The sequence below is a fragment of the Rhinichthys klamathensis genome, unplaced genomic scaffold, assembly GCF_029890125.1.
Source record: "Rhinichthys klamathensis goyatoka isolate OS25496 unplaced genomic scaffold, OSU_Roscu_1.1 h1tg000221l_1, whole genome shotgun sequence".
Taxonomy (NCBI): Eukaryota; Metazoa; Chordata; class Actinopteri; order Cypriniformes; family Leuciscidae; genus Rhinichthys; species Rhinichthys klamathensis.
In genome coordinates this window covers 641703-658445 of record NW_026606745.1, presented here as the reverse complement: position 1 = coordinate 658445, position 16743 = coordinate 641703, and the positions used below count along the sequence as shown (strand labels likewise).

General features: G+C 38.6%; 2 protein-coding genes across 2 annotated transcripts in view; one reads left to right on the top strand and one right to left on the bottom strand.

Moving 5' to 3' along the window:
- The window catches only part of esr2a (estrogen receptor 2a), a 30490-nt gene extending 16605 nt beyond the window's left edge, over positions 1-13885 (top strand). The window contains exons 7-11 of the mRNA XM_056264427.1: positions 1923-2061; positions 7082-7215; positions 11407-11590; positions 12563-12759; positions 12894-13885. Coding sequence (XP_056120402.1) covers positions 1923-2061; positions 7082-7215; positions 11407-11590; positions 12563-12749 — 644 coding nt within the window. The 3' untranslated portion in view covers positions 12750-12759; positions 12894-13885. The remainder of the gene's footprint in view (positions 1-1922; positions 2062-7081; positions 7216-11406; positions 11591-12562; positions 12760-12893) is intronic.
- Positions 13886-14334: 449 nt separating this feature from the next.
- The window catches only part of LOC130097528 (nesprin-1), a 104078-nt gene continuing 101669 nt past the window's right edge, over positions 14335-16743 (bottom strand). Inside the window, exons 97-101 of the mRNA XM_056264402.1 lie at positions 16453-16647; positions 16239-16367; positions 15921-16112; positions 14756-14805; positions 14335-14561 (exon numbers count right to left, since the gene is read on the bottom strand). Coding sequence (XP_056120377.1) covers positions 14354-14561; positions 14756-14805; positions 15921-16112; positions 16239-16367; positions 16453-16647 — 774 coding nt within the window. The 3' untranslated portion in view covers positions 14335-14353. The remainder of the gene's footprint in view (positions 14562-14755; positions 14806-15920; positions 16113-16238; positions 16368-16452; positions 16648-16743) is intronic.

The window sequence follows — 16743 nt, the reverse complement described above, 5'->3', positions numbered from 1 at the left end:
CTCACCGCAGAGTCTCATCACAATCATCCCAACAAACCTGCTCCCCGACCCCGTGGTAGACCTCGACGCCGTCAACATCCTCGCGCCAGGAGTCGCTCGCAGGGGAGGGGCTCTGTCACAATATCAGATCCCACAACATCCCTCACTGGCCACCAGAGGGCACCATCACCCGAGTATTGACTCTCACACATCATTCCTGGACTGAATACTCATACACCTGTCATCACTGATTGCTCACGCACCTGCACCGTTATCTACCTGCATATAAGCCCCATTCACATCACAAACAGTGCGAAGTCTTGTCTCCTCTGTGAACATTCTAAGCGTTTAATTCCTGTATTCTGCCTGCCTGTGTTTTGACCTCCGCTGATCTGATTCTTCCGTTGTCTGCTGCCTGCCTCTCGACCCTCTGCTTTGTCCCTGGATTCTCTTCAGCTCGCTGCCAGCCCTGACCCTCGCCTGGATTTTGACCAAGTGTGAGCCTGTTCTTCGTTGTCTTTCTTGCCAGTGTCTGACCATTTCCCTGTTGACTACTCTTCCTTAATAAACGTTGCAAATGGACCTGACTGCCTCCGGTGATTCCTTACAATACAATAGTTGTCCACTGAATTTCACATCATTTGTCAAGCACATAAACCTGGATCTTTGTTCTGCTTTTAGCACTTTTAACATTGTAGGGTTGTGTGGGTAATAATAAAAAAAATCAATTCTTGAATACATGGGTTAGAAACAATTGTTTTAGAGTTAGTGCAGTACAAGGAAGTAAGCTTATGTGCTAAACAAATGATGTGAAATTCATGCGTCAGCCGTTTTAATCCTCATGTAGTCTTGTTAGCAACTTATGTTTTTAAAGCACACAACAATTTTATATTCTATTTGATTACAGTATGACTGTATGCTGTCGAACAAAGCGTCTGCTCATGTAATGTTAGCCACAGACATTATTGAACTTATCAAAACTCACTATTATAAAAAACAACTTTAGAAATTCATGGCTCAAAATTGTTATTTCTCTTTCAGGTTTTAGGACTTCAAAAAGATCTTTATATTGAACTTTGAAGAACCCTTTCTGTAGTGGATGGATTAAAATGAACCGTTTCTGAAGTAGATGGATTTCTGAATTGAAGTGAACTTGATGTATAATGTGTTGGTGTGTTTAATAAGGACATAATGATACAGAAAATAAATTAAGTGAAAAATTATATTTCAAGGATTTAATTGCATCCCCCCTAGAAACTTTCAATTTGTTCGCAAAACTTATTTTCCCGCAAATTTGGTGATTTAAAAAAATAATAATTGAGGTGGGAGGGGAAAAAAAATCTATATTTTTTAGCGAGCCAGCCCAGTTTCTTGGGGGAAAGCATTTTGTGGGAAAAAAAATTAAGTGTTGTGAGTGAAGGCAAAAGCATTAAAATATAATTTTTCCTTCCATACACCAAACTATATGTAATATATTTTTCTGTAATTAAAGGGAAGTGATTCACAAGTTTATTAATCTGAAATCCGCATTGAGAGGTCTCTTAAGAAGCCTCCAAATTTGTTTTGATATACTTGATGTCTTCTGATCTGATTTATCACTTTAATGAATATTTGTCTTTTGAGATGGGCAGTCTTTTATTAGTGAATCATCATGTTCTAATTCTGAACATGAACAGTTTGTTTATTTTGAGAACACCAGTAAACTTTCCCTCACTCTTCTTTTCAAGTTATTCCAGATCCCCCAGGGATGAGCAGCTTATGTGGGGACACAAGCCTTATCTCGGTCTCTTTCTTTCAGGGAAGCACTGCCGGCTGAAATGAACTACTCTGCTAATTTTGGATACAACCTGTAAACTATGGATTGTGTTTGATCGCTATGGGTTGAATGAGGCTGTTGTTGGTTGTGTGTGCAGTTGGTAACACATGCTTAATTCTCCCCGCAGGTTTTGTGGAGCTCAGTCTTTTTGACCAGGTCCATTTGTTAGAGTGCTGCTGGTTAGAGGTGCTGATGCTGGGACTGATGTGGCGCTCTGTTAATCACCCTGGAAAGCTCATTTTCTCTCCAGACCTCAGTCTCAGCAGGTAACTAGTCTGAGCTAATTGTGTTTATCCTTCCCATTGCCTAATTTATGAACAGGCACATCCATCTCTCCGTGCTTGAATTCATCACATGGTTTTTTTTACGTGGTCAGTATTTTTATGCAGCTATCCATTTGTTCTGTATGCCAGTGTAGTATGAAATCATTTATGGGTGATTTAAGTAAATGATTATGTGTTCTGTACAGGCACCAGTAACTTTCTTGTCATGTCAAGGTTCTAACACATTAGCCATGGTTAGTCATGGTTAGCATGCCGACCTATACAATCAGTCAATTGACTGCATGATGCTCTTTTTTTTCTGGATCTATTAATTTTGCCAATAAATGTATGCAAAAAAATGCAGTTCATACATAATAATAATAAAATCACTTTTTAGCTCTTTTGCCAAAATATCATCAATATTTGAAAACTTTTGTCTGCCAAGTCATATAGTGTGTGACCAACATGCAGAAAAAAACAAAAAAAGAAATTATATCATATACAAACTTTTTTTTTTAAAATATATTCATTGAGATAATTACACTTACATACATTCAAGTTGAAAAGAAAATATGTTATTACTTTAATATATTTGTTAGCAATGAGTATTAATAAATAATAATATTAATATTCATTACATTTAAAATAGTCTTTAGAATGGTACAAACGTTTTTTTCAAATCCATTTGAAACCATCATCAATACAAAGAGTGTATGTTTCTGATAACTGCATGTTTTGAACTAGAATTTTAAAAGTTTTTTTTACTTTTAAAATGTAATGTAAATTGTAACGTTTACGTGTATGTGGGTGGGTGGGTGATTTCACACTGCAGAAGCTTAGTATAATGAACTGTGTATCATAACATAAGCTTTGTAGAATATAGCAAAACATCTCAAGAGTACAGCTGTGAAACAAAATCAGCGTTTTGGCCAGATGTGTCACAGCGAGTGTGAGGCTTGGTGTGGTGGGAAGCTGCCAGTACAACTGTGGGAAGACAGAAACTGATCCTTCCATGGCTTCTCTGCAGAGGTAGAAAGAAACGAATTACTTTTGTTACAGTACTTAAGTAGATTTTTTGAGCGAGCGAGCTGGCATTTGACAGGCACTTTTTTTTTTTACTATTGAGGGGGAGCCCTGCGCTTCAGCCAATCACAGACAGATCTAAAGCGCTTCACTGACGGGTCTGACTCGGGTGCAAAAAAATACGGTACATGCTCACAGTTCAATTAAATGGTAAAGCTCCCCCTCTTTAACAATACAGTTCAACTAAATGTACGAGGCAAACTGTGTACAAAGCTGAAAAAATCTCTCTTTTTTTTTTTAAATCGAACCTCTCACTCAACCTTCTTTGCTTTCAATTATGAAATGATTCAAATGAAAACATTCAAATGATCTGACCTGGACTTACTTTTCAAAATTAGTAATAAAACAATCGCTCTTGACAACAGGAAAATCTAGTATGTTTGCTTAGCATACCATCAAACACTACAATTTAATATCATGTTTTGCTCCAAAATCACAATACATGTCAGTCATGTTTAAAAAAAACTTCTGTGGTTTCATGTTGCTTCTTAACCCATAAGAACCCGGACCAATTTCCCCTTATAGGAAAATTATGGGGCATATAAAACAGACTAATTGGACCACTTAAAACATGTTTCTGCCGTTGTTTTTTAAAAACAACCACTCCTTGTCAAAGATCTGTAATGTGACATATATGTCACATTGGGCGTTTATGGTGCATTTTTAATGTGACATATATGTCACATTGGGCTTTTATGATGCATTTGGAAAAAAAATAATTTGGTCAGTTTTCTTGCTAAATAACATTTTTTTTCTGTTTATTTTCTTTTCCACAACATTTTCTAAATTATTACTTTTCTGTGAAGATAAATAAAAAAAAAATTTTTTCAGAAGTAATAGTTTTTGCATTTTATTTGCTTTGCCACATATTTCAAAACCACACAACTGTGACCATTACATTTTACAACAACTGTTTTGTAACTTCAAAAGTTAACCTTCTCAGTTATACGGTTTAATCATAAATACATTTTTAGATTATTTTTTCACAACTCGAAAATGTGCAAAATGAATAAAAATAAATAACTACCTCACACCGGAGGTCAACATGTTGAACATGCATGTAGTGCAATAACATTGCAAAATTCTACCTTTTCAGGTATACGGTTTAACCAGAAATACATTTTTTGATTATTTTTTCACAACGCGAAAATGTGCAAACTGAATAACAATAAATATGGTGTTTTGTACCATATGTTGCATAGCTGTTTTAGTTACAGCTATGCAACATATTTTCAAAATACATTTCATAAAAGGGTAAACCCTAAACCAACTTTCTTTAGTTAATGATCTGTAAGACTGGGGCTTTATTATTGCTGTTCATTGATTCAAGTCATTTTTTAGACATTTGGGTATAAAGTGTTTTAATTCTACAATATATGGTGTAAAAACATCTGAGTGCTGTCCTCTTCAGGTTGAACGGTGGCTACTGCAGTTGAATTTTCAATTTGTGGTGCCCTGTGAGGTAAGCAGGCACCAGCTAACCACACCCATGCCTACAGAGAGATGCGTCTCAGGTGCACGCCCCTCCGTCCGCTGGGCTCTGCCCACTTTTACAGCATTTTTCAAATATTGCCAGTGGGTGGAGTCAGGCTCTGATCAGGGGCTTAGTTACCCTTTAACAATGTTATTAATTTGACATTTTTTTGTTTAAAATATGCTTTGAATTGAGCAGCAGAATATATATAATACTAAAATAATTGAATCAGCTAAATTATTTGAGCAGTTCATTAGCATTTTTCTTAATGTGACACATACGTCACATCAAAATTCCACCTACTGTTTTACTGTTAAAAGCCCGATGTGACACATATGTCACAACAACATTTGCAAAACTTGTTTTATATCAATTTGTACAAGAAACGTTTTAAAATCAAGTCAAGTGTAATCTAGGATATGTTATTAAAACATTAGAATTGTTGCATGGGTTGAAACATACCTTTAGTAACAAAAATAAGCATCTTTAAAAAGTGCTGACACTGCAACATGTGCACACAAGACAGACCACCATTTTGGAAATGTTACCATGGCAACAAAAATGCACACATTGTCACATGACTGAACCTGGATGTTCCTTATATGTCCCTTAGGGACTTCCTGGGTTGAAAGTGAGGTATAATCGTTTAAAAAAACCTTTTCCAATGATCATTAGTGTTTGTGACACCCACGTCACATCGGGTTCTTAAGAGTGAGAATAAATTATTTTATTAAATTCTATTTAACAAGCTATGTTGATTAGCATTGCATTAAAGGGTTAGTTCACCCAAAAATGTACTCACCCTCAAGTCCTCCTTGGTGTATATGACATTCTTCTTTCAGACGAATACAATCAGAGTTATATTAAAAAAATGTCCTGGCTCTTCCAAGCTTTATAATGGGAGTGAATGGCTGTGTGATTTTGGAAGTCCACACGGCTCCAGTGGGTTAATAAAAGCCTTTGGAAGCGAAGCCATGGGTTTTTGTAAGAAAAAATACCCATATTTATAACTTTATAATCTAAAATAACTAGCTTCCGCCAGACGACCGTAAGCATACTACGCAAATTGACTTACGTCACAAGAGTAACCCTCTTGTGACGCATGTATGACGTAGGATGTAGGAGAATCATAAGCTTAGACGCTTCTCGCGGTTTAAACAAATAGGGCTGTGCAACAAACTGAAGCTCCTCTTCTATTACCGGTATATAGAAATCATCCGACATTTCTCTACAAAATTGCTAATTCGCGACCTGTGTTTTGTTTAGCTCTTTCCTCTGAGCTTCCACGTTCGTCATTACGCTGTGCGTCGGGTCAGGGGTTAGTCTTTCATCGTAAATCGATGCGTAGGCCGTCTGGCGGAAGTGATTATAGTTTATAAAGTTTTAAACATGGGTATTTTCCTTACACAAACGCATGACTTCACTTCAGAAGGCCTTTATTAACCCACTGGAGTAAAAGTGGAGCACTTTTATCATGAATGGATGCACTTTTTTGGGATTCAAATTTTCTCCAGCCATTCACTGCCATTATAAAGCTTGGAAGAGCCAGGACATTTTTTAATATAACTCAGATTGTATTCGTCTGAAAGAAGAATGTCATACATACACCTAGGATGGCTTCAGGGTGAGTAAATCATGGGCTAATTTTCCTTTTTGGGTGAACTATCCCTTTAAAGACATGCATAATTCTTATGAAAATACCTGAGATAGCTTGATGAACACAGATATATTATCGCTATCATCCGTTTGTCTTCACGTTTCATCAGTTAAAACGTCTCTATTTGAAAACGCCAGAAAAAAAAAATGTGGCCAGGGTTACAGATGCTCTGCAGACTATACTATACTCTTCCAATCCGTTCTAGTCATGGGTGGGTTTGCTGTAAATATGCATCTGACGCCAGCCATTTACTGTATTTTCATGGGCTTGGACAAGGAATTCATTGTATCATAGCCAACTGGGTCCATAAGTTGAACTTGGTGAATGTTGTCAACATAAATAATAATAATAATAATAATAATTAAAAAAGTGGCAAGAAACTGTGTGATTTTTTCTTTTCTTTCTGACTACATCTGTCAATAATGATACTCAGTTTTTTTTTACACAAATACAAATTCCCTAAAATAATAGGTACAAAGTTAGGTACAATGACTCAATTATTTAGCACCCCGATGTTTAGGTTGTGAATAAGTCTGGTTTAATGCGAAATGGAAGTAGCTGTATCTTTGTTCTCTCTGTTCTCACAAGTTTTAACGAAGTCTTAGCGCCGTCCTGGTCTCATTCACTGCTGCAGGTCCAATTGTAGCACCTCTTAGCCATTTCGCTTTGTGTAGAATTCAGCATTCGTGCTTTCTGTAGGTGCCAGGTTTTGGAATACAGCTAGTTAGGTTTGAGATTGATGCTAGGTCCCGTGTTTCTGATGAGGTAAGCTTATTTGTGAGACTGATGAAGGTCTTTGTGCTCGGCAGGGACGAAGGCAGCTGTGTGCAGGGGTTTGTGGAGATCTTCGATATGCTGCTGGCAGCCACATCCAGGTTCAGAGAACTCAAGTTACAGAGAGAGGAGTACGTGTGTCTCAAAGCCATGATCCTCCTTAACTCCAGTAAGTGCTCTTCTTATTAAAGGGCTTTTGAAATGTGCATGCATTTATACTACATGTATTACTAAAACAAATGATAATGAATGTGCATGTTTTGATCTCATTGTAATATCTCAGGTGTTTCTGTTAGAAGTAAAAAGAGACTAGCATAAGTTTTCACTATACTTATATATTAAAAAATTGCGTTTATTAGTCACATGACACATTATACCTCATAGGACCTATTATATTTAATCCCAATATTTAATATTGATCCATGAGTTACTTTTTTTATCACAATCTTTTTTGCATATATTTGCAAATCAACATAAAAATTCCTTGATGAATAGGGTTAGAAAACAACAGCATTTATTTGAAATAGAAATCTTTTGTGGCATTATAAATGTCTTTACTGTCACTTTTGATCAATTTAATGCATCCGTGCTGAATACAAGTGTAGCACTCTATCAATATCTCAAGTGCCCTGGGTTCGTTACTGATGTAGTAATAGTATAGCCTAGAAATCTAGACGCACCCTAGCGGCAGCAAAAATTATTTTGCATTAAATTGTGGTCTAGCAACTCTCCATAGACTTTTGAGCTGGAAAAAACAAAAACTGGTCCGGCCAATCAGATCGTGTAGAGTTGGTGGGTGGGGTTAACATAATGACGGCAGAGTTATGATGACGGTTCCGCGTGATTTCCATGGGTGATTTCTCTCTGCTTGAAAACAAAGAAGATGCTGCTGGCGAACAGCGGTCTTTCGAATCGGCTTTGGCCGCGACTCTGGATGACTTGGAGTTAAGAGAACGTCACTTAAGTCATTCCTAAAAAAGGAAGATGTGTTCAGAGTTTTGACGACCGGATACGGCAAAAGTTGAATATACCAACTAGCTCCGCTGGTGGAAAAACCAAGGGGGTAATCCACCAGCCGGAAACTGAAGTCTCCCCGGGCGCCGCCATTGCCTAACAAGCCTTCACCTGCTGTTAGCATTCCATTGACTCCCATTCATTTTTGCGTCACTTTGACAGCGAATAACTTTACATCTGAGACGTTTAAAGACTCCATTTGTCCATTATTTATTTCTAAAGAAACACGACAATGTATAAAAGGCTCCATTACCTTGTATCTTACGTTGTGGCCCCGTAGAAGCAGTTTTTGTAAAAATAGGCTAACGATTGCGTCATAACACGCGACTCTCTGTCGCATAGAAGAGAAATGACCGTAAAGACAGATGTAGAAGCTCACACGCAATCGGGGGACGTGGAGGCATGAAGTCAAGGGAGAAGCCCATAGAGAGTCATAAAGTTGCTCCTGCTGCGAGCTCATGGACAGCTAACACTCACGATCTCCGGCTCTGCAAGATTCAGAAGGGAATGATTCAGATTCCTCTTGGCACCGCTACTAGAAGACGTACAACTGTCAGTCAGGTTTCTCACGTCACAACTACGTCTTCAAGCTCAGGTTGAGCCTGCGCAGTGCGCTTGGCAATCAGGAAGTCAGTGCTTCTATTTGACTTCACTTTTCTCCGTTGAAGTCTATGGGGTCGCTGTGTCCATTTCTTTTACCGTCTATGGGAAAAACGCATGGGACTCACTCAGCCACAGCCGTTCGTTGCTCTGGTTGGTTGTAGCGCTATCCTATTGCGTGCCAAGGGATATTGAAAGACAACCGTTTATCCCGCCCCTCGGATTGAGGTATGCCAATTGTGAGTTCCCAGACCTAACATCTTGATGTAGGTCTGGCTTGCCAGGCTAGTAATAGTATAGTGTAGGTAAAATGAATAGAAATCAGTAAATCACGTAATAAGAAAAAATGAATAAAGACTCAATTTGAAATACTCACTTGTTTCCCTTTTACTTGACAATTAACTCAAGTTGTGAAATGAACCTCCAAAACCAGTTATAAATCACAGTAAATAACTTTACATTACTCACAGTTAACTCTTTGGAGTATATTCAACACTTTCACATCACTTTACATTTCTTTTCAGACAGTTATTAAACTTAATTTGGGCCCAGGCTCTGGGAAAAATATATAAAATGTCAAAAATAGTCCCAATAAAGTAAACAAATAAAATTAGATGCAGGCCTGAACGACGCTTGTGTGCGTTGGGGCGGAAAAAATACAAATCGCCGCATCACTTTTACTAGAGCCAACAATAATGGAAAATACTACTCACGCTTGTCATGCTCACATCATCACAGTCCCACGAAAAATGGAGCAACGCAGAGAGCGTCAGGAAGGAGAATATACCTCGCTGCAATGGGCAAAAAGATCGACACTCGCCGTGCGGTCCCGATCAGGGAATCCGACGAGGCCAGGGGAACTTCCAGGCAATCCAGGGTACCTGAAGCGCTGGCTACCTGGTATTGAAATCCACCGTGGCCGGAGGAGCTCAGTCTTCGGTTAATCCAAATCACTCGTGAAAAACAAGTGCGTCACATTTGCGACTCGCGAGTATAAACTACACACACTCACGATGAACTAATGTAGGATATCAACACTTTAACTTCTGTACGAAATTACATAGACTCACTATTATTAGTAAAAACAAATGAACACTCAAATCGTAACTGCGTCACACTCCGTGACCGTGTCGTCGTTGTTGTTGTTTTTTCCTCCTATCTCCTCTTCTTCGTTCCCTCCCTTCTCACTCTCTCCTCCCGCCCCCTCTCGCCTATCATATCGCTCTCCAAACCAAACTGACATGTGAAATACCCAATCAGAGCCTAGAAACTTTATACACTTCTAACAAAAATATTGATGAGTACAGATATAAATCAAATATATAAACAAAACAATATAAAAGATACATTTTGAAGAAAAGTAAAATAATATAGATGTACTTTCAACAAATTTCCACAGGGCTACTACACAAGTATGAATTTCTTTTAAAAAGAAAATTTGCTGAGACAAAATTTTGAATAGTAGTGTATTTGTTTTATATATCAGTTAACACTGTTAGACACAGCCTATCAGTAATATTGCACAATAACCAAAATTGTAAATTTATAGTTGTATAATTTGGTAAATTGTGGATTTTTTTTAGCAACAAAAAAACTGGCAAAATGAAATATGTAAGCAAATGTATAAATTCTGTCTCTAGCACTGGATTGTAAAGTAAAAAAATAATAATAATCTAGTATGATGAACAGTTGTCATTTCAGGAACAAACAAACTGCATTCCTTTGGGTCTGTGTATGAAACCTCTCCTTTTCTACTCGCATCGCTCCGGCTGGGATTCAAACCGGCGTTTCTGGCATGGGAGGTGGGCTCGCTAAACAGGACTCTAAAGACCGCAGCCTCTAATGCGCCTCTTGAAGCCAGGGTCGTGAGGTTTACCCGCACAGCTCTTTACTAGCTGGCCGCTGTTACACCTCATTCCCATCTGGATCACGGCACCAAAGTAACCCCTCCACTCGCACCACTCTGAATGGGATTCGAACTGCCGTTTCCAGTATGGGAGGCGGGTGCGCTAACAAGGACGCTAAAGACCACAGCCTCTAGCGTCAGCTGCTACTGTGTCTCTTGAGACCAGGGGAGTGAGGTTTAATCGCACAGCTCTTGCTAGCTGGCCCCCTAAACCTTCATCCCACCCGGGTCACAGCACCAATGTAACCCCTCTGGTTCTACTCGCACCACTTTGAGCAGGATTCGATCAGGCATTTCTGGCATGGCAGGGCGCCACAGCCTCTAGCGCTTCTCTTGAAGCCTGGGGAGTGAGGTTTACCTGCACAGCTCTTTACTAGCTGGTCTCCGGTACATTTATCATAAATTATTGTTGTGGCCTAGCACTTAAGCTCCAAAAGCAGGTTCGATTCCAGCTGGTGTCATGCACCAATCATACTCCCCTTCATTTCCTTTCCTCTCTAGTGTCTCTATCAAGTGGCATAAGGCCAAACAAACGCCTGGCCTCCAGAGAGCCGTAATAAATAGTGTTGGCTCCTAACTCAGAAGGTTACTACTATCCCCGCATTAATTAAAGGGAGTCTTGGCAAGGCCAGTAAAACGCTCACACTGCCCCCAACAGCTGTCTTCACTTTGTCTCCTCTGTGTCAATTTTTTGATCGCTCCAGATGTTGCGTTGGTTTTGAACTGGATATTATTTAAATTGGATGCTTATTTGGGTATCACCCTCTATTATTTCAAATGGCTGTACATTTCTCATCATGGCTCGAATCTCTGTGAACTTGCGCTTGTGCGTCATTGCAGACATGTGTCTGAGTTCGTCGGAGGGAGGAGAGGACCTCCAGAGGCGGTCGAAGCTGCTGTGTCTGCTTGACTCGGTGACGGATGCTCTGGTATGGGCCATCTCGAAGACGGGCCTGAGCTTTCAGCAGCGCTCCACCAGACTAGCCCATCTGCTCATGCTGCTCTCCCACATAAGGCACCTCAGGTACAAACAATAAATGCAGTGCTTTCACTCTGCATGTCTGGCTTCATACACAGTCATTTGTCTGAATACGGCAACATTTATTTCTCTAAGTCTCCTAAAAAAAAGAAAAAGAATGAATTACAGTTCATTTGGACACATTCTGCTACTCGCTATTTTTGCATTTGCATTTGCATTGTCTGCTGTATTTGAAACATCACTTAAAACATCAATTATTTACAGGCGTGGGTTTTTTTCAGTTTGGGGTATAGCTGTCTAAAAGTATCAAGGCTACTTATTTAACTACACGTTTCAGTGTCCCAGTAGTTAATCTGTTTTTAAAGTAGCTTTTCCAATAGCTAATTTGTCTAGCAATTATCAGTGTGGTGAATCAGTTCTTTTAGATGGTTCATGGAAATATAGAATAGTCTCTTTTTGAACCATGTCACAAATGCAGCATTTGCTTACTAATTAGAGAAATACAGCTCTGATTAACTTAGATCTGATAATTATATATTTTAAAATACATTAACTTTTGCTTTAATCTGGTTAGCTACTTGAGCTTTACTAAATATAGCTATCCTCATTTACAAAACGTTAGCTTACTATACTGCCCTACAAAGCAAAAAGGCAGTAACTACGCAGAGTGCAGAACTGAGAAAAATGACTTTAAAGTTATCCTGTTATCCTGTTGTTACTGATTGATATGTACAAAGAATAAGCTAATATAAAGTAACAAAACAGCCACATGTCCAAAAATCTATGACAGGATAACTTTAAAGTCATTTTTCTCAGTTCTGCACTCTGCGTAGTTACTGCCTTTTTGCTTTGTAGGGCAGTATATTGAACTACTTTAAGTATCTTATAGTTTAGCTAACTACTTTTCAAAGTTAGCTTGACTGTGTAGAAGACTCCTGAGCTTGTAACCTGTCTCTGTGGTGTCGTGTGCATTTGTAACTCTCGACCTGTGCAAAACCTTCCACTGACCATCTGTAGTAACAAAGGCATGGACCACCTGCACTGCATGAAGATGAAGAAGATGGTTCCTCTGTATGACCTGCTCCTGGAGATGCTGGACGCTCACATCATGCACGGCTCACGTCTGTCTCACTCGGGTCCTGCTCCCAAAGAGAGCACAGGCGTCCAGGGGGCCTTCACCTGCACTTCTCAGCATGGACCCTAAACTCTATCAGGTGAGTTTCAGAAAGGTTTATAAAAGATTTAGTTTGTACATTTCATTTTACAGGCAGTTGCCAGCTAAAATCTTTCCTAAAATCCTTAAAAAAAGAGAAAGAAATCCCATTAAATTGCTCTTCTTTCTCTCCAGTGCTGAAGAATGATCTGTAGTTCCGGGAGGATGGACAACAAAAAAAGCCACACAAAAAGCGTGGAATAGGATTTCACAAGTTGAAAAACATCACTGATGTCTTGAATGTTCTGATGTGAAATCTATTTTTTTTTTTCAGACAGGATGGACACGGTGTCCAATTTCTACTTTTTCTTTTCTCTTTCTATACAGTAAGCTTTCTGTAAACTAAAACAAATCAGCAGCACCATGATGCCTATAGCATCACTATAGCAACTGCTGTAGATAGAGCCGCTATTGACGACACTCTCAGAAGAAGAAAAAAACACATCAGATTCCATCACTTGTAAAATGACAGTATGGACGATGAGAGAGATTTGTGTGCAGTGTGATCAAAGACTAAATTCTGGTCCGAAGCTTTTTTTGTCACTTTATTTTTGACAAATTGTGTAAAGAAAATAGAAAAAAAAAAAATCATCCTGCTCCAAACCCAGTAAACCCCTTTAACACCATAAAGGCCTTGTACAAAACATTTATACATTTTCTAGATTGATCACCATTTTGTTCCACTGTGAAAACCTTTCCGTTTGTAAGATCACGATACTTTTGATATTGCACTTTAAAATTTCTCTGAAATAGAAGAGCAAACCTACCTTGAAGATTAAAAGCATAAAAAATATGTTAAAAGTACTTCATTTTAATAATTGCACAAATGGGACTAAAAGTATTTATAAAAGTTATGGCATCTGCCGGCAGCCATTTGAATTTGAATTGTTTTGATATGAAGTGTTAATATTGAATTTACAATTTGTCAAATATTAAGAATTAAAAAGCAGATGTAACACAGGTTTTTTTTAAGTAGACAATGTTTATTTTTTAAACACACAACATGTGTTTAATTTGTAAAAGGTTTTTAAACTTTAATGTCTGTAAACTTTGTGTTCTACCTTGCAGCGCATATGTAACAACGTGTTATTTACACTGGGATGAATTAAAATGTTTTGTGTATTTGACATTTATTTTTGTTTTGGGCTTTGCAAATACAGTTGATTCAGACCATATCAAATTTGAAAAATGAGACCCCATAATCCCCAAAATAGCAGCCACCCATCAAGTCATCACAAACTGTGGATGAAAAGATCATCCTTTCCAGTTGCAAACTCTTATCATCTTTAATCAGTGCATGATGTGCTCAAATCTAGAAATATTTCATAAAAAAAAAGAAAAAAGATCAGTGATTTACATTCAAGCTCATACAATGATTGACTTTACAGCATTGTGACAAGAAAAGATAAAAATTTTTTTTTAGATCACATCCAACTCAACATTAACAACAACAAAAAAACATCTCAGTAGTATGGCTCTCAAAGGGGAATAAATAGTATAAAATCAATTATATAAATACAACCATTAAAAATATTGCTTGGACAAAAGTGGTGCTCCACCGCACGTCTGAGTCACGAGAAGAGTTGACGAGGGACTCATGTGGGAGGAGGACCGTTGGTGTAGCGTAACATGGGGTGGAAAGAACGGGCAAAATTGTTGGAAAGGGTGCAGCTGTAGTCGTCTTCAGAAAGAGGGACCAAGCAGGCCAGAACCAGCAGCAGGAGGAACAGGAGATGCAGAGGGAACGCCGCTCGCAGGACCCGATAGAAGAATGAACGCTGAGGGGATGGCTCACGCTTTGACCTGAAACAGAAGTTTGTTTTTTTACTTTTACTGCTGCTCTATTTTTCCAAATCAAAATGTAATGTTGGTACTGTGGTACACAAAAAATACTGGGTATATGCATTTTTGTGCATATTTTTTTATATTCTACACTTTTTTAATATATTCTTTCTAACTATTGATTAAAAATGGTTTGTGTGTGTGCGCAACGGTACCGAGAGCATTCTGTGGATATCCTGTCTCCTGCAGCATCAGCTGTGTTCTCCTGCAAGCACATGACAGAGAAGAGTTCACAAATGAAGCTACTCGGCCAGATCCTAGCACTCTAAATAATATTTCAATTAAAAGTATATTACGTGCTCATGAATTATAGTATGACTGAACAGTTAACTGCCTTATCTTGGTTCATTGCATTTACTTGTTGACATGATGGGGGGGAAATGTGCTCTTAGATCAAATCATTTTAATGTTTACAGCCATTCAAAAGTTTGGGTTTGGTAAGATTTTTTATGTTTTTAAAGGAAGTCTCTTGTGCCACCAAGGCTGCATTTATTTATTTATTTATTTATTTGAGCAAAATACAGTAAATAAGTAATATTGTGAAATACTACAATTTAACAACTTTTTTAATTTAATACATTGAATTTTCAGTCGCATGCTCCGTCAGAAATCATTCTAGCATGCAAATTTGGTGCTCAAGAAACATTTCTTATTATTCTTATTAACATTTCGTATTCTTATTATTAAGTTGAAAACCGTTGTGATGCTTAATATTTTATTGAAAATATTTTTAATAGACTTTTTTTATTATATTTATAATTTTATGTTTTAGCTTTTTTCAGGATTCTTTGATGAATAGAAAGTTCAGAAGCATTTATTTGAAACACTTTTTTATTTTGATTTTTTTACTTTTGATAATTTTAATGTGTCCTCCTTGCTGGAAAAAGTATTAATTTCTTTATACAAAAACCAAACTTATGAATGATAAAAAAAAAAGAAGTCTATGAATGAAGAAGAAGAAGAAGAGAAATGGGCTTCTGATGACTTAAAATGTTCAAGGTTTTAATAAATCCTCAAGGTTTGATTAAAATGTTAAACATAAACTGACTATTAATTGACCCTTGATTACCGGAAAGCTCCATCCCCTCTTTCAGTGAAGCTTTGCAGAAAGTCCCATAGGTATCAGTGCATTTTTCACCAAAATGTGCTTATAAAGACAGTGTTATTTAAATGGATATTATTCATTCATGGGTTGCAATGAAGTGACACAGTACAACATTCTTTTTACCAATTGTGAAATAAATGTCCCCTCAGTTAGCGTCCCTTCTATTACTCTTTGTTGTGTAAATGACTCGAGAATGTTTAGCAAAACGCCCTTACCAATCTCTCCTGAATCATCTGGAGATCCTGCTCGACCTGCCGTGACAGCAGTCGTAGTTTGCTTCCGATGACGTGGAGTTTTTCCCTGGCTTCAGCACTGTCCTCCCCAGCAGCCTCGGGGAGCAGCTCGGAGACGATCTCCTGCAGGGAGCTCACTTGCTCCTGCCTGCCCTGCAGCTCCTCGGCCAGATCCTGCCACCAGGGGGCGCAAAACAAAAGCTCAGCACACGAGTAACAACACTAACTAGAGATGGTATATCCATGCCTGAACAGTCTTAGACGGAGAAGCTGATGTTTCAGCCGGTTTCTCTGGCTCACCTTCAGCGTGTTCCTGTGTTCCTGAAGCATGGAGGGCTGCACAGAAGGGTCGTCCATGTTCACTGTGTAGCGCCTGCTCTCTGCATGGGCCAGCCACAGCAGAAGAGAGTGGACCATCCCGTGAAACTCCTACATGAGAGCAGATGGTCAGCGATGAGCGTTAAAGTTTCATGTGACATCAAACTCGATAGACGTTCATTGAGGGTTCTATCACCTGACAGCGTCCTAGGGTATTGCGTAGACTGTCCTCCCATCCCTCAAGGCCTGCACAAGCCTCTGTCCAGCGGCGATTCATGTTTCGCAGGCCGTCCTGAAGCTCATGTCCAGTGGACCCCTGCTGCAGCTCTCGCCCACCCAGGTTCAGAGACAGCATCATTGTCTTATAACAGGCGAATGTCTTCTGCATTTCCTGCGTAATGAGAAACAAACCAGCGTGTGAAGACAATAATTTCTTTTTTTTTACTTTCTAGTCACTGTATTTATTCAGTCTTCACGTGACATCACA